We start from the raw sequence: 22198 nt of genomic DNA, 5'->3' as shown, positions 1-22198 counted from the left end.
CTGTAATGAAGAAAGGTAGTTCCTGAACATTGATAATTAGGTTCACATACTCTATAAATGGTAAAGAATGAGGACGCTGTTTTTATTAAAAATAGCTTGTAAATATTGCAGAACTCCCTCAGCTATTAGTCAGTTAAATCAGAAGCAAATGGCGCACATTAACTCACTTTAGCATAACTATTTTTTATAGCACTGACCTCATTTGCTATAATCGTCTGTAAAGTCCATCTTTTTTATGTGTCTGAAGTTGCACAGTTATTCACATTTGATGTTAAGGCATCTTAGAGGATCTTCTTTTGCATTCCTACATGACAAATGACTTTAATTCAGCTCAATCAATTCACATAGTAAAACAGGTTCTTTCAAAACACAAGGTCATCTTTTATTTTAAAAGATTCAAAAATTAAAATGAAACAGCCTTATTCACCATCAGAATAAAAATCTTCAACACTTTTACTGAGGTACATTTTTTTTCCAAACATTCATAGTGTGCATGTTTGTCATTCTCTATTTAGGGCAGTTATGCAATGTGGTTTCTTGGACACTTGGACACTGTGGTACACATACTGTAGGCCCCTCTGACACATGTGTCATCCAGCATTAAATATAACTGCCAGCGAAGAGACCGGGCTTATTTATAAACTGATAACCTGGAAAAAAATAAAACAAAGCTCCTACTGTGAAGTAATAAAAGATTAGGCCTTACATTTAAAAAAAAAAAAAAAAAAAAAAAAAAAAAAAAAAAAAAAAATCACCGCACAACAACTCACACCCAGTGTTGGTCAACTATAAGACAATAAATAGTGTACACGTACTCATAGTGATAAGTGAGCAAATTTAAAGTGAGCAAATTTAAAGTGAGCAGCAACCAGCAGTACATTAGTGCATTTCCCTCAGACAAAAAAGTAAGTGGCATCAAAAAGTGCATGTAGGGATCATTTGTCAGCTACAGATTACAACCTCTAAGATCATTAAAAAAAATAAAATCATTTTAAAACAAATAAACTACGGAGATGATAAAAAAAGTCCTCGTGTTTGCTCCGATCAGGCCTGCAGCGACCATTCGTATAATCCCAAGCACAGCGCTTGCAGTAGTTGTAGAAATGATTCTCTGCTTTCTTCAGTATACTGTTCAGGTCCAGTGTCCCCTGAAGGCTGCACAAAACACACACACATACACACACACACACACACATACACACACACACACACACACACATTAACTAACCTGCACATCTTATTTGTGATGAGCCGTGTGATGCAGCACAAAAACAAACCCGTTAGTATATTGGAGGAGCTGAACGTCATCTGGGCACTGCAACAGAGACTCTCTGTGCTCTAAAAGGATGGCTGCGCAGATGAAGAGCTCAAAGGTGAAGTCAGTGTTGATCGCCTGCAGCTCTGACTCTGAACCGTCTTCTGGCAATATCACAAGGCAAGGGCATAATAAGAATTAGTAAAGAGGCAACCCCTTGCAGGTTTTTTTTGTGTTTTTTTTTTTTCTACTTTTTCTTTTGTGTTTCCGGGTTTTACCTGTGCTGAATTTCTGAGCTACTCTTTCCTGGTAACGAGCTCGGTCGACTTGCTGTGAGATGAGCTCCAGGTGGTCACAGCTCAGGATCTCGAACAAGCGTAGTGCTTCGCTGTGTTCAAACTCCCTCTGGAAACCAAGCAGCAGCCACCTTAAAGGAGGGGCAACACGTACTTACATGTAAATAAGACGTTTGTGTGGGGGGGAAAAAAAACCAGAAACAAAACAAACAAAAACAAAAACCCACGCAAAACAAAACTTGAAAAACTGCAATTGAGTACAGAAAAACAAAGCTTTGCAGATCTACCTGTGACAAAATGTAAACCTCTCCATGTTGTCTTTCACCAGATGAGCATAAAGCGGAGGGTCCAGTTCCTTCAGCAGAGCTGCCTCCAACTCTAGATGTTAAAAAAAACTTTTATTCTTTAGCTAAACTAATTTATACAAAACATTTTTTTTTGTTTTTATAGAGACTTAATTCTATTTTAATTTGATTTTTGGTCCAATATGATTTTGTTCTGTATATCCGACCTACCATCAAACTTCTACTCTGGAAGCAAAGTTACAGTGTCTTTGTTTGACCACTAGGGGTCATAAAGTAACAGGCAGTGCTTGACTAAACTATTAAAACAAGGGTGCATATGAGCACTACGGTGCATAAGCTGAATGAAATGTATTATCTAAAACAGAAAAGGAAAGTTCAATTTACAGATCTTACACCGTGACAACAGTGGGTGTGGCAGATATAAACAAAACACTTTTTGGTGTCAAAGTAATTTTTAAAATATCTGTTTTGTTATCACTACCTATTTTCCTGTGTAGACCATCGGCCCTGAAGTCCCTGGAGAATTTCTCCATGTAGCATGAAAAACTCCAGAAAGTGTCAACCTCACAGTCGAGGACCTCCAGGAATCGGCTGCACAGGTCATTCATCCCCTGGGCATAACTGACCTCTGGATTTACAGCAAAGGGAGCAATGCATAAACAGTTCAACAAAAAACCTTTAAATCCATCTGATCCAGACCGAGTCAGCATCAGCAAACCTGACTCAGGTCTTTTACCTGGATGAAAAGCAGCATAAGTGATGAGGATTTCTCGCAGAACCAACAGATTGCCTAAGCCTTCATTCCTGCAAACACACACAGACACAAACAATATTAGTATGTTATAAATAAGCAGAATTAGTTTAACACAGCTGCCAAAACGTGTTTTGATGCGTAACACTGGTGATGCTTTATGCCCCAAATTAAACCTTCACTCGTGAAGAAATTGTCAGATGTGACATTTAACTACTAAGTCTTCAGTTAAAAGTCAGTTAAATAATTTTAAGTTAGGCTAAGAAAACAAAGTTAGGGGTTTTTATTCAGTGTTGTCCACTTAGTCATCATTTACTCAACTTCAATTTTCCTTAATAGAGCAAGCTGGAATCCTAACCAAAATTTAAATGTTTAAAATTATTAAGCTTGTCAAGAACAAAATGCAGGTGACAGAAACTGGAAAAAAAAAAAAAAAAAAAAAAAAAAGGCAGTTTATTATGAACATTAAATGTTATTCATACCCAGTAACACTGATTTGGGTTATTTGCATAGAAAAGAGGTAAAACTTTGTCAAAATGCATTAAAAATGTAGTAGAACTACATTAAAAAAAAAAAGAAGCATTTATTGGCTGTATTTAAAAGTGGGAACATAAATATCTTATTAATGAAAGGCCTTCATAATATCTCCTTTTCTCCCTCTTCCCACCCACTTTTCCAGTTCAGTGTCACACTGGCCTTGGAGCTTACCCCAGCTCCCTCAGATATCTGCAAAAACTAATTTTAAGCCGCAGTTAGTCCAAATTTAGAATCTGAAATGTATTTAAGACTTAGGAATCTACACATCATCACCTCTAACATGATGCCAATACATGAGGCATTTTTCCAATCAGTGAAGAAATGATTATTCATTGACCATTGTGTCATGCGTCTAAATGTTTTGGTACAGGAGCTGCACTGAAGCAGAGAGGAGGCTACAGCACATCAATTAATACAGCTCAGAAGATCACCAGGTCCTCTCTGCCCTATTTGACTTGTTCACTTCCTGACTTCCTTGACTGTGGGAAGGAAAAACTCAGTTTTAATAGGAAGAAACCTGCGGCAGAACCAGGCTCAGGGAGGGGTGGCCATCTGCTGCAATTGGTTGGGGGTGATGGGAGGAAGACAGGACTAAGGACATGCTGTGGAAGAGAGACAGAGGCAACTGTTGTAATTTGGCCCTATATAAATAGATTGGAATTAAACTGAATTAAATGCAGAGTGGTGAATTAAACACATAGTGAGTGAGAAAAAGGTGAGTAAAGAAGAAATGCTGCATCATGGGAAGCCCCAAGCAGTGTGGGCCTATTGCAGTGGCATAACTAAGGGATGATTCAGGGTCCCCTGATCCAGCCCCAACTATATACTTTGTGAAAACAAAAACAAACAAAAAAAAATGGAAAATTTTAAGCCTAATCTTAAAAGTATAGAGAGCGTCTGTCTCCCAAATCCAAACTGCAGTGGTTCCACAAGTAAACCAAAAGTCTGAGAGTGCAGTGCTCTAATGGGGTGATATGGTACTATGAGGTCTTTAAGATAACATGGGGCATGATTATTCAAGACCTTGTATGTGAGGAGCAGGATTTTAAATTCAATTCTGGATGTAACAGGGAAGCCAAAATAGGAGAAATATGCTTTTTCTAGTCCTGGCAGTACTCTTGCTGTAGCATTTTGGAACAACTAAAGGCTTTTGAGGGAGTTTTAGGAAAACCTGAAAATGTGGTTAATCTGGTTTAATGTGGTTAGACATCACATTTCTAAGATTTTTAGGGCTGAACACAAAAACCTGAGTTTTATCTGAATTCAGAAGCAAGAAATCAGAGGTAATTAGAGGTCATTAGAGGCAGATCATTATGTGCGTCATCTGGTTTCATGGAGACCTGGGTATCATCTGCAGAACAGGGAAAATGTATGCTATGCCTTCTATGTAAACAGAATGTACAACATAAACAGAACTGGTTCTAACATAGAACCCTGTGGAACTCCATAATTAACCTTAGTGTTTGAAGAAGACTCCATTTACATGAACAAATTTCAATCTGTTAGATAGATATGACTCATACTACTGCACAGCGCATTATCTTTAATACCTACAGGATTCTTTAAACATTGTAATAAAATATTATGGTGAACAGTATTGAATGTTGCACTAAGGTCTACTGCAGGGGTGGTGAACTCCAGGCCTCAAGGGCCGGTGTGCTGCAGGTTTTAGATATCACCCTGGGTCAACACACCTGAATCAAATGATTAATTCATTACGAGGCCTCTGGAGAATTCAAGACATGTTGAGGAGGATTTTTAGCCATTTAAATCAGCTGTGTTGGCTCAAGGACACATCTAAAACCTACAGTGCACTGGAGTTCGCCACTCCTGGTCTAGCAGGACAAGCAGATGTATGAGTCCACTGTCAGAGGCCATAAGAATATAATTTGTAACCCTCACTAATACTGTTTTTGTACTGTAATGAGCTCAGAAACCTGACTGAAAAACATTCTCTGCAGATGATCTGTTTTACTACTTTTGCAAGAATTTTTTTTTTTTTTTTTTTTTTTTTTTTTAGATAAAAGGAAGGTTGGAGATTGGCTTATATTTTAGAGGATCCATCACATCCTTGTTCTGACTGATTCAACTTGCTCACTTCTGGCATCAGCTACAGCGACTTGTTGACCAAAGGGGACCAAAAAGAAACAGTTTCTTCTCAAGCACCAGTACAACGGTGAACTTTGCACTGACTCCCCTCTCTACCACCGTTACCACATCCTCTTTGATCAATAGTCTTCCTGTTTGTGCAATAAGTTCTCTCCTGTACAGTACCACAATGAGTGGTACCTTAAATTTTTAGAATACCCCGTATAATCTTTATCTATACTCTGTGTAATATTGTATTGTTATTTATTAAGTCACTGTGAAATTACAAAATACTTAGCTCTACAACTCTTAAATGTACAACTCTATAACTCTGTACCATAACCACTTTACCTCATGATCATACCTCAGTTATTGTCATTCTGATGGTAAGCATAATTACTCAAAAGGATTTCTTTTGAGTAAGGACAAGCATGTTTTGTATTGTCAAAATAAAGAATTTATCATATAAAGATTTAAAATATGTTAGATTTAAACTCTTACCTCTCCTTCAAAGTCAGACTGATTTGAAGGTCAGCGTGATGATAATAATGCTGTATAGAGTTATTTAAAACTGTTTTTCTTAATGCCATTGTTTGTATTGCCAACATACATAGGCATATAACTAATGATATATGGGAATTCTAAATATCACATTAGTTTGGACCTCTTCTTCCAGGTCAAATAAGGTCAAACTTTTATAAAAACAAATTTTATCACAAAAAAGAAGCTTAAAATTCCAGCATCTTTGTTCATATTGGTAACATTTTGTACTGCTATACTGCTCTATGGGGATTCTAAATATCAAGTTATAGCTTGCATCCAAATATCATGTCACATTTCACCTCTGACCTCACTTTTATATTTCCCCTCTGTCTTCATATCATGCTGAAATTAAAAAGCGTTTTATCTTTAAAGAAAGTGTTGCTTTTTTATGCTTATATAAAGGGGAATTAGTATGCGTGTTGACCTATATACCCCATTTGTGTTGGCCTACATGCACAGGTTTTGTCTATATTTACATCATATGTTATACTACTTATGCTTGAACACCTGTTGATGCACACCTGTTATTTTTCAACCTAATAATGGATCACTTTTGGGTCACTGTGACAGTTTTGTGTTCCATTTTGACAGCAGCTTGCTGTATAATGATGATGAAAGGCCTCTAATTCAAAAGCTTTATACAGTTTTACTTCATTTTAACAGCAATCGGTACAGTAATATGCAACAGATCTATGTAAAATTGAAATCTCAACAAATTTCAGTGCAGGTGAACGTGTGGACAACCTGATAGCTGTCTCACTGCCGACAAAGTATCAGTGTTAGAAAGATGGAGACTACAGACTTACAGATTCTGAACTCAAAATAAATATGTGATGTCCAGCAGTGGGTGTCTCTGAGATTACACTGATGAGTCAATGTTAGTAAAACCCTTATTTTAAACACACACACACACACACACACACACACACACACACACACACACACACACACACGAGCAGATAAATAAGTTAAACAGGACTGTAATGTTTGATTATAATGTTTGGGGGGGTTGAAGTTATTCTGTGTTAATTGTGACACTCTGTATTGTATCAGAAGAACATTTTTACAGGAATGTTTTAGCTGCTTCAAACTTTTCAGCAGCTAAAAGTGCTGAGATAATCAGATGATCAGAAGTGTAAACAACAACTGCCATGATGCCTTACCACCACTCAAACCTATTTCCAAGGTGCTCCAGGGAACATTTAACCGCATACTTTATGAAGGTTTCCAGTGTTGGTTTCAGAACCTATATGGCTCCAAAATGTTAAAATGCTTTGCTGCCTCCCCAACATGGATAATGTGACAGACCCCCCCCCAAAAAAATCTCATATCCCGATATAAAACATTTCTCATCCTGATAACGATCCCAATATATCACAACAATTTTACATTTTCTGTAATTTCAGTGAATCTCGGGCAACTCGACTTGTGTCGAGTGTTTTCAGCTAGTTGTCATGTACCTGGAGTCGAGTGTTTTGACCGATGCATAAAAATATATATTTTTTGGACATAAGTTGTAACAGCCACCATGTTTTTGTAAGTATTTATTACATGGCGCGCTGTGGAGAAAAGCCTGTTCTAATGTTTAAGTGTAAGGTTTATTTTTTAGCATATGATAGCTCTTTTTGGCTTCTCATCCGTAAACTCTCTCCATACTCTTTCACATGATTCTTGCGTAAGTATTAGAGGAAGTTTGTTGTGTTTGAGTCTGTGGTTGGAACCTGTTTGCGGTCTGTGTCAGACTTTTCATAACCAAACCATTTCCATACTACAGAGGTAGCCCCTCGTTTAGGAATAGGGTCCTCGATTAGTTTTGACTGGTCCTTCTGTTTGGAGCTACCTGGTTCTGCCTCATCTTCACTGGCCATGCTGGTATTTTCTGTGCCTGCGTCCACGTGTTGACTGTAAGCGCCATTTATAGTTACTTCATATTTTTATTTGAGATAAATTTTTTTAATGCATATTCTGAAATTGGATCTTTGCGAATAATGTATTTTCCCATCATTTCAGTTTATTTTGAAAAGTTTTAACAGGATCTTGAGCTTTATTGTGAAAGGTTTATGTGGTAAATAAACAAGCGGACGGCAGAGCTACACGATGGTTTTACCGTTGTTGTTGCTAATGAACCGATGCGTAAAAACAGCCGCTTGTCCGTCCGTAGTGTGGTTATTTTAAATAAGAGAAAGAGAAAACTTTAAGAAATTAATATTGCCACTACAGTGACCATCAAAACGATGAAAAAATATTGCCGTAACCAGCTTATTTTGCGACACAACGAAACAAATGACAGCGTATAATATGAAACGATAGATGTTTTCATATCGTCATCCGATATATATCATCATATCGAACAGCTCTAACTGTGGTGTTCTTTTTTTTATCGTCTTGCCCCGAACCTTTTATAGAGTAGAAACTTACTTTGTCCTTCAATTTAAACAGTTGGATATTGGGATTTTTATTTTTTCTGCTGGCTGCTGTGAAAGACATCTGGTACTTGATCAGTGGTGAGAGACAGACAAAATAAGTGATTGCACACCTCTTTAAACAACTATCAAAGTTAGTAAAAAAAAATAAAATAAAATAAAATACCATAACTGACAATGACTTACTGGTAATAGCTCAGGTCTCTGTTGGTTCGGGGCACATCTTTATCAATGATTCGAATGGCTTCCTGCAGCTCCTCACGGTCAAATGTGACCCGCTCAAACAATATCTGTTTATAACAAGGAAAAGTTAGTACAAAGAGGTAGTAGGTAAATGGCAAACCCTTTAACTAATTTAGATCCTGTTGTTTCATTTGAATAAATACACTGCATTTACTACTTTAAACTGTTCTTATGTTCTATAAAGAAAAACCAAAAGGAACATTTTAAATATAACTTAACAAAAAACAATGCAGAAAAATAGCGCGTAGAGAAAAGTATGTGTAAAAGAAGCAAAAAGCCAGATATCAGACAGGTCACAATAATACTCATGGATGTTTAGTTGAACTGACCTGTGCCTGAAGCTCCAAAAAAGCCATTCTAACTCTGACTGCCTCTGACCTGTCCTGAGATTGTTGCTGGGTCTGTGCCTGTCTCTGGTCAAAGTACCTGACGGCTGCCAGCAACTCAGCTTGATCACATAGAAGATATTTAGGAAAAAGAGTGAGAAATCAGGGCAGTTAAAAACAAACAAGAATAGTAACAAAAATTTGAAAAAGAAGGAAGATACGTGGCTTTCAGTTGACAGCTATATAACTTACCATCAGTGCCATTGAGGTGCATTCGCATGGCTGAGGGGAGGAAGTGCTGCCACTTTCTCTTCATCACCTGATAACGTACGACCAACTGCTCCTGCAGCAACGAGCGCTCTAAAGCTGTTGAACCGCATGGATACATCCCGAACAAAAACCGCCACGCGAGGCCACGCTCAGATGGACACACCCCACCTGGACAGAGAGTGCAGACCTTTCAATCATTGTCAGTGGACAGTTGTGCATTGAAGACAAATCATTACATGACCTCCTAACATTCAGTTAAACCAGTCACCACTGTTCTGAAAGAGAGCATGGGAAGATCAAACCTGAAAGGAACAAACTTTAGATTTAAATCAAAGAGCAAAGAGACTGCAAATACATATTTTAGTGAGCTTGAGCCTGCTGAGACAAATATTTAAGAGGCCATTTGTAACGTCTTATTCTGGAGGTTATTTAGTCTCTGGTGGAGTTCAACATTCCTCCACAAAGAGGACAGATTGAACAGGATTGCTGAAGTGCGGATAAGTTCTGGCATGAGATGACAGTCTTCTTGCATTTAAAACACAGCTAGAACACAGACGTATTCTCTTCGTCTTTGCTCCTTCCAGTTCACAGCATATGTTTATGGAGCCATTGACACTCATGTGATCTCACTCCTAGAAAACCTACCAACCCTATAAATGGAGCCGCTTTATCACAGTAGTCACGCTGGAGTTCTTTGCTCCAGGGGGTCTGGTGAACAGTGAAATGTTAGACTTTAGAGAATCGTCTGATTGTGCTTATCCCCAGAGGCAAAGCGTCACCTGACTTAATCCTTAGGAATGAAAACCATTAAAAAAAAAAAAAAAAAAAAAGTTCGTGTTAAATATTTTCACCGTACACCAAAACGGTGCTAAAATGGACACATGTATATTTTCTCAAAACACTATAGCCTATTTTTATTTTTCCGAAGAGTCAAATTTAATTTTTCTAAAAACACACATTGAGCGAATGCAGTCACGCCTTTTATCAGCAGGTGCGGTCCCTTCAGGTTTGTTCAGAACAACCTGAGGCCTCAGCAGCAGTCGGTGTGAGAAACTACAGCTTCAAATCCAGCTGCTTCGTGGACTGCGCTGATTGCCAGCCCCTGTCCTGTTATACTGTATCAATGCAGAAAAACGCAATTATCTCTCAAACTTATAATTAACTAGATGAGAAAAGAGTTTGCTTTTCTAAACGTCGATAATTAGATATTTCAAGATTTCTGCTTGGCCTTCCGTACTCACTAAAGTATAACAACGGAAGTGCGGACAAACAGTCTTACTTCATGTCTCCTGCACTCGTCGACCCTCCCCTCGGCGTCCATGACTCTGGGTAAAGTGAGGCGCGCTACAGCCAGAGCAGGAGAGCTGATCGCTGCTACTCTCCTCTGAGAGCCTCCATGCAGCTGGTGGCTGCTGGCTGTCGACTGTTCCTCTGAGGTCTGCCTTGGATTTCCTGTGTTTAGATCTTCCATGTGTGCCTGCGGTTTTAAACCACGCAGGGGTGAAGTTTGTCATTCGCGCTGCATCCACATAACAGGCAACATAATCATCCTCCTATGGCCCACCGCTTCCTAAACAACACAGCTCGTCTCCCTCCGTGAGCTACAACTGAAATCATTCAAGACTCATTTCCAGCAGCGTGGTCAAGTCGTTTTAACTTTGCTAAACCCGTCGGAATGACTTTCAGGAAACCATATCCAGGGAGAATAACTCTCATTCAGCCATCTGGGAGTCATATGACTGCACCTTTAAGATCCCAGTTTGCCCCACATTCCAGGTGGAGTCCAAACCCATGTGCTAAAGTTCACAGTGGACTTGTGCGTATATCTCGCTCCATCTAGTGGTTGGATTTAGCAAATGTCCCCCAGAAGAGGGATTTCGCTAACTTGTTTTTTTCTTATTGCTTTATTGCTTATGCCAGCCTGGCTGATCTGAGTATTTCCAAACCGTTGATCACTGGGGCTTTCACGCATAACCATCTCTAAGGTTTGCAGAGAATGGCCTGGGGAAAAAAAGAACATATCCAGTGAGTAGCAGTTCATATCAGCTACTTCTTCGAAGTTATAGGAAGTCTGCGGTAACTCCAATAATCACTTTACAGCCAAGGAATACAGAAGAGCATCTCTGAACACACAAGTTAAGTCTTCAAGCACATGAACTGCAGCAGCAGCAGAAGACCAAATTTTTCATTACAATAGAAAACTATAAAAATGTCTGGTCAGAATTTGGAGAAGACAACATAAACGCATGAATCCATCGTGTCTTGTATAAGTAGTTCAGGCTGCTGCTGGTAGCAAAATGGCGGGGGAAATGTTTTATGACATAAAAAAAAACAATTTATGATTATTTAGATTTGAAAGCTAACTTGAATATTGATGAGGACCATTTTATCCCCCTGTGACCACAGTGTACCCATCTTGACTGCTACCAGCAGGTTAGCATACTATGTCAAAGAGCTCTAATCATATCATAACTGGTTTCTTAAACATAAGTTAATTCATATGAAGTCATTGTTATGTTTAATGACCTTTGCAGTCACCAGATCTCAATCTAATAGAGCACTGTTGGGAGGTGGTCGGCTGGGAGATTCTCATCATGGATGTCTAGCTGACAAATGTGCAGCAACTGCGTGATGCTGTCATGTCAACATGGACCAAAATCTCTGAAGAATGTTTCCAGCATCTTGTTAAATCTATACCATAAAGAATTAAAGCAGTTCTGGAGGCAAAAGGAGGTCCAACTCAGTATCAGCAAAGTGAACCTAATAAAGTGGCCAGTGAATGTGGCTACCACATATATTTTGTGCATAATCAAGCCACTCCACACACCAAATAGTACCTAGCTTATAGTAAGAAAGCTACCACTCTCTCCAAAAGTTGATTCTGTTCATCTGGACGTAGCGTCTTCAGTGGGAGAAACGCTTCGTCACCCATGCAAGTGACTTCTTCAGTCTCAGCTGACTGCAGGTTTCCCCAATCTTATAAACAGTATGACTGAAACCAGCCCACTGAAGGAACAATGGGCTGGGAGGTCAGTTCCTTCAACATAATTAGAGAAATTCTAATGACCATTGATAAACAACCACTGATCAAAGACCACTGATCAATGGCCATGAGTACCATTCACAGAGAGTTGGGGAATGGCTGCAATCACAGCATTGTAAGATGGTGACAGATGTACCCTTAGGCCCCCTCCTCGATTCAGAGATGGTCTTTCCCTTTTCACGGTAATGGCCTCCTTGACTCCGTGCTCAAACCAGCGTTCCTCCTTGTCCAGGATGTTACATCCTCATCACTGAAACAGTGTCCACTGGCCTGTAGGTGTAAATAGACTGCAGAGTCCTGGCCTGACGAGGACTCTGCAGTCTGCTACCACTCATTCACAAGGGGTCACCAGAGTAGGTGGGTCCATATATTTGATTTGACCTCTACGCTGTGCAATTTTTGACATCAATACAAATATTTGTCTAGCTATAATTACTTCTTGTAACAAAAAGTATAACATTTCAAATTCACAGAATCTCTTCTGTGTCACGGCTGGGGCAGCAGTCGTGTTGTGGAATGAAAGGAGGACCCAAAATGCAGGCAGCCGACTGTTGATATGAGTGAGAGTTTATTTACAGAAGTGGCAGGGTGGCAAACCGGCAGTGAGGCATGACAAATAACTGAAGGAGACCTAAACTGGGATAAACTAAATAACAAACCTGAGAGCATACAAAAGGGCTGAGGGGCAGAGAGACACAGACAGGAACGAAGCACCATGGAACGCAGAGATACACAGACGAGCCGATGACAGGCACAGACTGACACCCACTATATATATATACACACACAAACAAGGAGACCAGGTAATGACATACAGGTGGGAGCACAGCTGATTCTAATACACAAGACGACCTGAGGATACAAGCTGAACACGATAACAGACACAGACCTTCAGAACAGAACAGGAAATCCAGAACACGAGCCTTCAAAGTAAAACAGGAAACCTACAGACTGTTTTACAATACGAGGACATGACAGAGCACCGAAGACAGACACAGGTAGGGCTGATAAAACACTGAGCTCCAGATTCAACCCTAAACTACTACAAAATCAGAATAAACACAAGGCACAAAGTGAACTCCAAGGAAACACAAAACGCTGGGTCAAAATGACCCAGGATCATGACATTCTGTGTGATAAGGAAAAACACACACAAGGTCTAATCCAACTTACAACTCAGTCTTTTTTTCTCAATAACATAATACACAGCAAATTCTGGTCTTTGGAATAAACTCTCTGGGAGTTCAGATTAACTACATTTGAGTGTACATGCGTGACCATCGAATGAACTCTCGTGCAGAGTTAGAGTAACTCTTTTCTGGGAGTTGGTTTTTCAACTCTTTATAGGAGTTAAAACTAAACTCTCATGGAGTTAAATTTCTACTACCATAAAGAGTAAAGTTTAACTCATAACTAGAGTTCATTTTGATATTAACTCTTTTATAGTGTTACTCATCAAATGAAAAAAGGTTTTAGGTGAAAATTACTACAAAACACCATACTGATTATTATGAATGTATGAATTTTATTTATTAAAAATGTCATATTCAAAATTCAATGCTGCATGAACTAACATACATTCTGTGTAACAGCACTGTAACATTCAACATTAAAACAGCAACAATTATGGCAGCTAAACAGTTGAGACATTGTGTGACATTCTATATATATATTCAGGTATCATGGTCAGAAGGGGTCTCATGAGGAACACATGTGCTAACAGTAGCATGTATCTTATCCAGATGTCTTCTAAATCCAGAATAACTTGAGAATTGTAAACAACATCCTATCTGACCACATTTTAGTTTCAAATTTTTGCCAGGATACATTCCATGAACTAGTTTTAAATGTCTGAACAAAAGTAAAGCTGTACCAAAGGATAAAGCACAGAGAAAACAGGTCAGCATTTTGAATACATAACCTGGTTACTACTTATTCAACAGCTTTGCTCGCAACTCTTTGACTCTTGGACTTTCCACCGTTGTGCCTACATCAATATTGTACACAGTGGTCTGCAAAAATGTGTACAGGCTGGACAGAGCGTCTTCATATTTCACACTGAAAACGAAGTGACACTTGAACAGCTCATCAAATGCACCCAGTGATGTACATGACTGACATGGAAGAAGCTTTCGATCCAAGACTATGTAGAAGCTGAAAACCTGTGCTTTTGAAGTCCCTGTGGCCAGGAGATATGGCTGAGGGTTTCCTTCATTGTTCATGAGGTGATCCTCAAGGCTCTGGCAGGACTGAAACACAATAAAAAGCATCACTTTATAAACCCTTAGGTTAACAAAAAGTGTTCCATGAACCACAGTATCTGGAACTGGATCACATTATCTTGACAAACCTTGTGAAATTTAACCAGATGATCTATTGCCTCTCCAACACTCATCTTCTTTGGCCGTTTCCTTCCAGCTGGTTGTGGTGTGAGAAGGTGCAGCAGAACAAGAAGAGAAGCCATGTCGCTGTCCCACTCTGCAGACAGTGTTAAGGAGTTAATGGGGAGATAGAACTGAACTTCACAAACATATAACAACTAGTTGAGGGTATGAGCAGAAAAGAAGTGATCCATACAAACATTATGCACACTGCTGCTTTTTAGATAACTTTTAAAAATGAAAACTAAAATTACTACACTAATAAAGTGTTACTTTAGGACACTACCTGGCTCATCAGCATCATCCATTTCTTGGTTCAAGGCAGATTTCAGCAATCTTTTCAGAAGACAAGTCTCTTTAAGGTCTCTGGCTTCCCTGGCAACCTTGTCTTTAAAAGTGGTGTTCCATTTTTCCAGGAACCTGGAAGCCGTCTCTACTCCAAACATCATTGCAAAGTCCTGCAAAATCTAACAAAGGAGAAGTATGTCCATTAAAATCTATTTTTTTAAGTCAAGTATTTTTCAGATTCCCATTTGTTCACCTACCAATCCTTTAGTGTCCAAAAAACGAGGAAACATCTGAAGAATGTTTGCTGATTCTTGTGGGTCATGCAGTATCTGCTGACGATAGTAGAATGTCTCTCTCATCTTCTGGAAGACTATATCTTGGTCAGTGGTGTGATGAAGAAGAGACATGGCTTCCATACATTGATCTCTTGTTTGCTGGTCATTAGTTAAACCAAACGTTCTTCGTGATGTGGGCCCTCCTTTCAGTTCCACTCTGTTCTGTGATGCAGTGGGGGTTTTGGATTGACGTTGCACAGTCTTGATACGCCACTCAAGAAAACCTTTGTTGCTCTGAATGTCATAGAAATGCTCCTACAGAAAGAAAGAAATTGCATACATTGTAGAGTGTGTATATATATTTATATATATGTGTAGGGAGAGAGACAGAGAGAGAGCAAGTCTTATTACACACTACAGTTGCAGAGCAAACTCACATATCCCTTTTTGGAGTACGGATCCTTCAAAGATGGGAAGAGTGACACGATTCCAAGCGCATGAAACTCCTTTGTTGCTTTACTTACAGTTCTCCTGCAAAAGCAGAAGTGTTTTTGTGATAGGATCCTTGCAAGTTTTAAAAATGAATAAAATAAACATCATTCCTCTTACCCTTCTTTTTCACGCATGTGAGCTACAATGATGTTCACCATTAATCGCCTGGTGGAATCTTTCAAACTCCCAGTTTTTTCATACTCATGGATGACAGTCACCCCTGCTGGTTTGGAAGTCAGAATCTGCTCCACTGTCTAAACACATTTGATACAAAGAACAAAACAATTGACAAAAAATGAGACAATTTTAACCCAAACAACGATTTCAATCTGTGGATTATACATATGAAATACAAGAAATACTATATCAAATTATTTTTCTCTTATCTGTTTTATCTTCATGTTTAAGCTTTTTCAAGTACTGACAACTAAAGAGTCAAGTATAAGTCTATTAAGTAATGTATCTACATTTCTTGCATGTATGCTCTCCAATAGAGGCTGAACCAGTCCGGAATCACTTGTGTCACTGCCCTGACTGCTGGTGGTTGAGACAGACAATGTATCTGTTAGACTTGGAGAGGAGGGCTCTTCCACATGTTGCTTCAGGACAGTCAAATCTGAGGGTGACAAACAAAAATATTAGAATATAAAGCATATACAATCAAAAATCAACCACAACAAAGCTACCATTTACACACATAGGGCCAGTAAACTGTATGCTTTGATTAAATTATACTTTTTCCCAGGAGAACAGATGGTTATTTTGTATTTTATTATGGTAATATACCATTTACATACCACAAGGTGTGAGTGTCACATAGTGTGTTAGGTCTGAGCAGTCACGCAGCTTCTTGGATGATTCTGTTTCCAGGATGTCTGAAATGCATGTGATAAATCCAACTTACTGTTGAGCCATGAAAGCAGCATTTTGTGATTGTTACCACAGGATATTAAACTAATTAAAAATGTTTATTTAGAAGTAGCTGTACAAATCAAATCCTACAAAGTCTATCAGAGCATATATTTACTTACCTTCAGCTGTATAGATGACAAAACACACCTCTTTGACTCCTGCAAGTTCAGGAAAGACATCCTCATCCACCTCTATACCCTGCTCATCCGTGACTTTCAGTGCTGCAGTTTCTGGTATGAGAAACTTCTGCTGCACTGAAGTAAAATCATCACTTAGTTAATAACAACATTATCCTTTCCACTTTAATGACTTATTACAAACCATGTATAACTTACCTGCACTCATAAAATCTGTGAAGCTGACTTCTTCCAATTTGACATATTTCTTTATCTCTCTGTGTTTTACTTTTATCAACATCTTGGCCACCTACAGAAAAAAAACCCTTTACTAATATGAAACACAACATGTGGAAGAAGAAGAGGCTGTTTATGGTAACTTTATGTGAACTGTGTATAACTTAATCTATAAACACTTTCTTACATTGAGTTAGCCTGTCCACACTAGCTACTGCTTAAAATCTATTTAGCTAGGCTAGGTTTAGCAGACAATGTGACCGCATGTTTGCCGTGTACTTGTCTTTTCAGGTCTGGCGACAGGGTTGCGTGCATATCTCAGTGTGAAGCAAGGCTAACTGATGTTCATTGACAACGTGAACTGTGTATCTTCAAATACAGTAAGATAAGTTAGTTAGCTAACTTTTAACTAATGTTAGCCTAGCTGCTATCACCGAATCCGCATAACATGCAGAAAACACGTGTAGTGATAGTTAACTTAATATTTTACTTATGCATCCATGTAACCAAATATATACAAATAACGTCACACCACACACAGAAAACCCCAAAGTAAATAAAGTATTTTTACCTCCTACATGTCGGTGTCCAAGAAACAAGCACAGATAGGCAGGGTAACGGTCGACAGACAAACAACACCAGCAACGTGTTGAATTAGACTCCTTAGCACTCAGTGAATGAACACCTAAATATTACACCGCTTGAGAGTACTCCCCAACACTGACTGTAGTATAAGGTGAAAAATAAACTCCTGGAATGTAACTCTTGCGCACTTTTATGCCTAACTCCAGAATATTTAACTCCAGAGATTTGCTGTGTAGCATCTATCTTTTGTTCACGTGCCATATAGTCAGGTGTAAAGCTCAATCCTCCTCAATTAATAGAAATTATAGTCTGGTTTAATATTTTTGACAGAGTTGGGTTGGGTTAGAAAAGACAGTTTTGCAAACACTTCTCAGCTGTTGTGACACTGACCTGATGTGTTTTTCACAAATGTTAATCAAAGAAAAGAAAAAGGGAGGAGTTCAGCAAAGTGTGACTTTTACACTTTGGTTAATATGTAAAAATTAAATGATATAAGAGAAGGAAGAGGGTGTTTCTGATATACAGTATATGTGCTTAAAATTTGCCCGCAAAGTTGAACATAGTTACTGTGGGGACGGCGTTCACTTTTCTTTCCCAACTTCCTTTTTTTTTTTTTTTTCAAGTGATCATTAGAGTGCAACAGGAAACAGACCCATGTCATTTCACATCAGTGCAGAGATCTAATACATACTGAGAAAGCACAAAGGAACATCATTTTCTTACACCTCCCTCCTCTCACAGTGAGTATTTACTATGTGCTAAATAGTAGACTATAGGCAATTTGCTGTACAGTATGTTGGCTACATGTGATGAGGATTCTGTAAAACTGAATCAGGATTGTGTCTACTAACCTGTGACTGTCTTGCTTTGGCTAGATGCAGCTGCCAGGCCTTATTGGTTTCATTTCAGTATTGGTTCTGGCTTGTAATTCAAAAGGTGAGTGAGATAATGAGCTCATGTGTTTGTTTTAAATTGGAAATGCACTTTCACTATGTAGTAAATATAGTACTTGGAGCACTTTACATGCTTCTTATTCATCCATTTACACAGATTCATACACTAATGATGGTGAAGCTGTCATATAATGTGCTGTTTTAATGCTGGCCTTGCTTTTGTAATAAACAATTTGTTCTACAATCTAAATTATAGCTTTAAAATTACCCTTTGAAAAATAAATGCAATCTCTGACTTGCTTTGTTTTCACTTGCAGATACAGAATGGAAAATAAATGTCGAAAGAACGATCACAGCACAACCTGGATCAACCGTTACCATACACTGCAACTTTAGCTATCCACAGGAATACCACACTAATAATGTTACAGTTTTTTGGAAAATGTTATCAGTAAAAGACCCAACTAAGTGCAGTAACAAAGACAAGCACAAGTGGGCGTTTGTTTTTAACACAAATAATGACTGTGTGCTTGAGAAGTACCGAGGAAAGACTAAGCTCATCGGAGACCAGAACAAGGGCAACTGTTCTCTCCAGATCACCAACATCACACATATTGAGCAAGCGATCTATGTGAGAATTGATGTGCAGAAAGATAAATACAGTTTCGACAAGGACCTTGTCAGTGTCTCATTTTCCATGAATGGTCAGAATTAAAATAAATTATTTTTAAATTTTGATTTAAACTATGTATTTATTTAAAAAATAGAAATTAATAGCTTGCATGTTTCCTCCACAGGGACAGGGGCTTCTGACCCAGGTATTAACTTCATTTCTGCATTATTTATATCTACATTGAACAGAGCCTTTTTTAAAATTTGCCATCATGCTGTGTAATATTTTTTCAACAGGTACCGATTCCTACATGACTCATGACCCTTTGCCCACTGAAACAACAATAAGTAAGTTTAATATAAACACAGTTTGTTGAGTATGTCACACTCTGTACTTCAGCTTTCTTTACTGAACGTATTATTTTTTGCAGCAAAAGCAAATGAAAACGACACGAGCCTTGCAACAATACTGTCTGTAGCCATCCCTGTAGCAGTTCTTGTGGTGATTATTCTTCTTGTTGCTGGGATATTTATTTTTATAAAATACAAGAGGTAACTTTTTCATCATTTGTAAACTGAATGTGTGGCCTACAAGCAGCAAACATGAATGAGCTTTATTTCTCAGATTGATATACTTGATGTACATAGTTTATCATCTGGATACTTTTCAGGCAAATGTGTGGTATGTAAAGCAAAGCATATATGTAATTAAAAGACATTTAAATGTGGAAATTTAACTTTCTGTGAAGCATATCTACAGTACGAGAGAGAAATAACCCAAAGCAGATTATATTCATTTATCATAAACATACCAGAGTGCTTCGAATGTTAACTTTATTGTTTAAATTTTAGTTATGTACAAACAACCACAATAACAGTAATCATAATTTTCTCAGGTCACGCAGTGTCACCAGGGAGGACTCTGGATACTATGCAAACTTTAGCAGAGCACTATCAAACCCACCCAAAAGGTTTGCATTAATGGAAAAAGTATACCATACATGTGTACCCATCTAAGAAGCTTGACATTTCTTTTATTTTTAATTGAATGTGTCATTATGATGAATCCAAAAGTAATTATTGTAATTTGGTTTTGTATCATTTGATACATTTGTGTTATCAGGATATAATTATGCATTTATTTGATGCACAGTGACAAAATTCTGATGACCTTTTCCTCAACCTGGCATCTTTAATTTCTTGCTCTCTTTCTTTTTTTTGTTTTTTTTAGAGAAGTCACTTGTGACACACAAGCTAAGAAGCTGCCTGAAGGGAAAGCTATTGATGATCCTGTTTACATCAATGTCAAGGTACAATACCCGCACTGATACAAGTTTTACTGTCCCAAGAAGTTAACAGCAAAGATGAAAATAACTAAAGCCAACTTTTATGTAACCTCTTGTCTCTGCAGGCCCCAACAGGTCACATGGCTCCAAACAGCAGTTCTGCAGACAATATATATGCAAATGTGGATTACAGAACTTAGAAGGAAAGCTGCATGTCATTAGTGTATGATGCTTTCTACACATGTTCATGTGTATGTATTACTATGTGCCTCTGTACATTTCAGGCAGGTCTTAATATTTTTTGTCTTTTTTTGAGAGTGTTCACATATGCACAAAAAAAATCCTGACTAGTTGCTGTGGGTTCAACTGAAGGATGAAAGTGTGACAACACGCTAAATGACCAAAAAAAACCAAAAACCTGCACAGCATTGCAAAACAATGATAATTCCTTTTTTGCGTACTTGGGATTGCAGACCTTCAGATGGTCAGACAAAAATGTTGTTTCAAAACATGAATTTATGTAACAATGATATAGCATAAAATCAGAAGTGAGATGTCAGTGTTAGAGAAGGGGAACAGTAGGCACACAGTAACAATAATCTTTCTCCAACCCTAGCCACGTTAGTTTTGTCAGAAAGAGTCTTCTCCTAGCCTTACTTGTGGTATATTGTGGAATGGGAGAATACAAACCTGTTGGGATTGAAAATTAGGAAGGATTTCATTTTTTTTCAAATGCTTTGTTTTTTTTGTTTTTTTTTAAAGAAATCTCCCATTGCAATGTTCTTGCCCGGTTTGCCTAACACAGGCAATATACGTTGGTGAGCATAACAAAATGTAACCAATACAGATGACAGCAACTTTGCCAAATAGTTTGTAACAATAAATAAAAACAGCAACTTTATTAATATACTTGATCTTATGCAGTTCTTTTTTTTTTTGCTTTACATCAGTGTCTTTGACCTTGGTAAATAAACCTGCCAGTGTTACACCACCAAGTAACAAAGGAAATGAAATCAAGCATCAGTTTTGCAACTTCGCTGCAATATCTCTTGAGTGGAGTTCTCTTTTCTTTGGAATTTACCCATTTTAACTAAACTAGTTAAAATACAGAAGTGAGGGGTGAAAATTACATTCACTTTGGGTACATCCTGTGTCATGTCTGCTGGAACTTATTTAAAGGGTTGAAAAAGATGGACGGACTGCAGTTTTAAAGAAATTTGCGAAAATATGTAGAGGTTATTTGTAATTTAAACTGAGTGAAACTGTAAATGCTGCTAATACCTTTTGCTTTCTGTTCTAACTTTGATGGGCAATGCTTACTGAGAGGCAGAAGTCCTGGAACGTTGCATTACTTAAGAAGCGTAGTGAAAACTCTATTATCCACATGAAATGACTATTCAGATAATGTGAAGAAAATACAGTCATGACGGAGTGTACATTATTTTAGTATCACTGAAAGCATTTAATTGCATTTAGGAGCAAAATGTAATGTTTGGATGTTCTTGGACTCAAAACCAAGTTTAAGACAAACAACATGTGTCCTTGGGGCATTAAAAATGAAATACTGGTTGATGTTCAAATTTTTCAAGGTAATCTTGCCACAAGCAGAAGTAAGATCTCATCATTGAAACAAACCAAGTCCATTCACTGATATTTTCATGTAAACCGACATTGAAAGTAAATACAAGGAGCCTGACAAGATTGTGCTGACGACTCAATGTTCTCGACCTTGGCCGTATCAGTGCCCTGATTACTGGCACTGGCTTATCGTCATAGCTGGGAATCTGTTTTCTTCCCACAGCTTGTCTTTTAGGCTGTTTTCATGCACTAAACTACAGAAATGTACAGGTCAGTATTATCTTCAAATGTAGAAAAGTGAGTTACATTCATTATTAACTTGTTTACTTTATAAACACTAACCAGAAAACGGTGTCCAGAGATAGAGAAACATACTTAATTGGCCATCAATGAAAAATACTTACAATAAAGAAACATTCTACATCTTCTATGAGAAAGTTATATTATGTGGAATGTTGACTTA

At 38.0% G+C, this 22198-nt stretch overlaps 3 protein-coding genes across 7 annotated transcripts; 1 reads left to right on the top strand and 2 right to left on the bottom strand.

Annotated features, from left to right (window-relative positions):
- Window positions 1-357: 357 nt before the first annotated feature.
- Window positions 358-12818, bottom strand: si:dkey-238d18.4 (GTPase-activating protein GYP7). Of its 2 annotated transcripts, none has more exons than XM_003454405.4 (10): window positions 12740-12818; window positions 9020-9205; window positions 8771-8889; window positions 8385-8488; window positions 2593-2660; window positions 2338-2484; window positions 1839-1929; window positions 1534-1682; window positions 1278-1419; window positions 358-1155 (listed from the first exon to the last, which is right to left on the bottom strand). In XM_003454405.4, exons 1-10 carry the CDS (start codon window positions 12795-12797, stop codon window positions 987-989), a joined length of 1233 nt encoding a protein of 410 aa, XP_003454453.2. In that variant the 5' UTR covers window positions 12798-12818; the 3' UTR covers window positions 358-986. The 2 variants fall into 2 exon arrangements, with proteins under 2 accessions (XP_003454453.2, XP_019220383.1); XM_019364838.1 differs by having other exon boundaries at window positions 1278-1416.
- On the top strand, window positions 6436-21066 carry LOC100707044 (uncharacterized). 4 transcript variants are annotated; one of them, XM_013277029.3, is made up of 10 exons: window positions 6436-7679; window positions 17990-18106; window positions 18242-18302; window positions 18571-18963; window positions 19057-19077; window positions 19169-19219; window positions 19303-19423; window positions 19768-19842; window positions 20103-20181; window positions 20283-21066. In XM_013277029.3, the coding sequence occupies exons 3-10, from the start codon at window positions 18242-18244 to the stop codon at window positions 20355-20357; spliced, it is 876 nt and encodes a 291-aa protein (XP_013132483.1). In that variant the 5' UTR covers window positions 6436-7679; window positions 17990-18106; the 3' UTR covers window positions 20358-21066. The 4 variants fall into 4 exon arrangements, with proteins under 4 accessions (XP_013132483.1, XP_003454399.2, XP_005472566.1 ...); XM_003454351.5 differs by lacking the exon at window positions 6436-7679 and adding an exon at window positions 12943-13078 and having other exon boundaries at window positions 18577-18963; XM_005472509.4 differs by lacking the exon at window positions 6436-7679 and adding an exon at window positions 12943-13078.
- On the bottom strand, window positions 13665-17876 carry LOC100697723 (uncharacterized). Its single transcript, XM_019364836.2, has 11 exons — window positions 17353-17876; window positions 16764-16854; window positions 16548-16682; window positions 16314-16391; window positions 15984-16132; window positions 15634-15770; window positions 15462-15555; window positions 15007-15339; window positions 14748-14928; window positions 14431-14558; window positions 13665-14329 (listed from the first exon to the last, which is right to left on the bottom strand). Exons 2-11 carry the CDS (start codon window positions 16843-16845, stop codon window positions 14009-14011), a joined length of 1638 nt encoding a protein of 545 aa, XP_019220381.1. The 5' UTR covers window positions 16846-16854; window positions 17353-17876; the 3' UTR covers window positions 13665-14008.
- Window positions 21067-22198: the final 1132 nt, after the last annotated feature.

Source organism: Oreochromis niloticus, linkage group LG11, assembly GCF_001858045.2.
Source record: "Oreochromis niloticus isolate F11D_XX linkage group LG11, O_niloticus_UMD_NMBU, whole genome shotgun sequence".
In the NCBI taxonomy this organism is placed as follows: Eukaryota; Metazoa; Chordata; class Actinopteri; order Cichliformes; family Cichlidae; genus Oreochromis; species Oreochromis niloticus.
This window is presented reverse-complemented; position numbering and strand designations above follow the sequence as displayed.

What these genes read in the sequence shown, in the direction of transcription:
- si:dkey-238d18.4 (XM_003454405.4), bottom strand. Translation starts at nt 12,797, where the DNA reads ATGGTGCTTCGTTCCTGTCTGTGTCTCTCTGCCCCTCAGCCCTTTTGT. An exon ending in GCACCTCAATGGCACTGATG is followed by an intron (nt 8,890 to 9,019) that starts GTAAGTTATATA and finishes TATGTGATCAAG; the next exon opens with CTGAGTTGCTGGCAGCCGTC. An exon ending in AGCTCAGAAATTCAGCACAG is followed by an intron (nt 1,420 to 1,533) that starts GTAAAACCCGGA and finishes TGATATTGCCAG; the next exon opens with AAGACGGTTCAGAGTCAGAG.
- LOC100707044 (XM_013277029.3), top strand. Translation starts at nt 18,242, where the DNA reads ATGCAGCTGCCAGGCCTTATTGGTTTCATTTCAGTATTGGTTCTGGCT. An exon ending in CTATCAAACCCACCCAAAAG is followed by an intron (nt 19,843 to 20,102) that starts GTTTGCATTAAT and finishes TGTTTTTTTTAG; the next exon opens with AGAAGTCACTTGTGACACAC. An exon ending in CTGTTTACATCAATGTCAAG is followed by an intron (nt 20,182 to 20,282) that starts GTACAATACCCG and finishes TTGTCTCTGCAG; the next exon opens with GCCCCAACAGGTCACATGGC.
- LOC100697723 (XM_019364836.2), bottom strand. Translation starts at nt 16,845, where the DNA reads ATGTTGATAAAAGTAAAACACAGAGAGATAAAGAAATATGTCAAATTG. An exon ending in TGTCATCTATACAGCTGAAG is followed by an intron (nt 16,392 to 16,547) that starts GTAAGTAAATAT and finishes CATGCATTTCAG; the next exon opens with ACATCCTGGAAACAGAATCA. An exon ending in TGTGACACTCACACCTTGTG is followed by an intron (nt 16,133 to 16,313) that starts GTATGTAAATGG and finishes TGTCACCCTCAG; the next exon opens with ATTTGACTGTCCTGAAGCAA.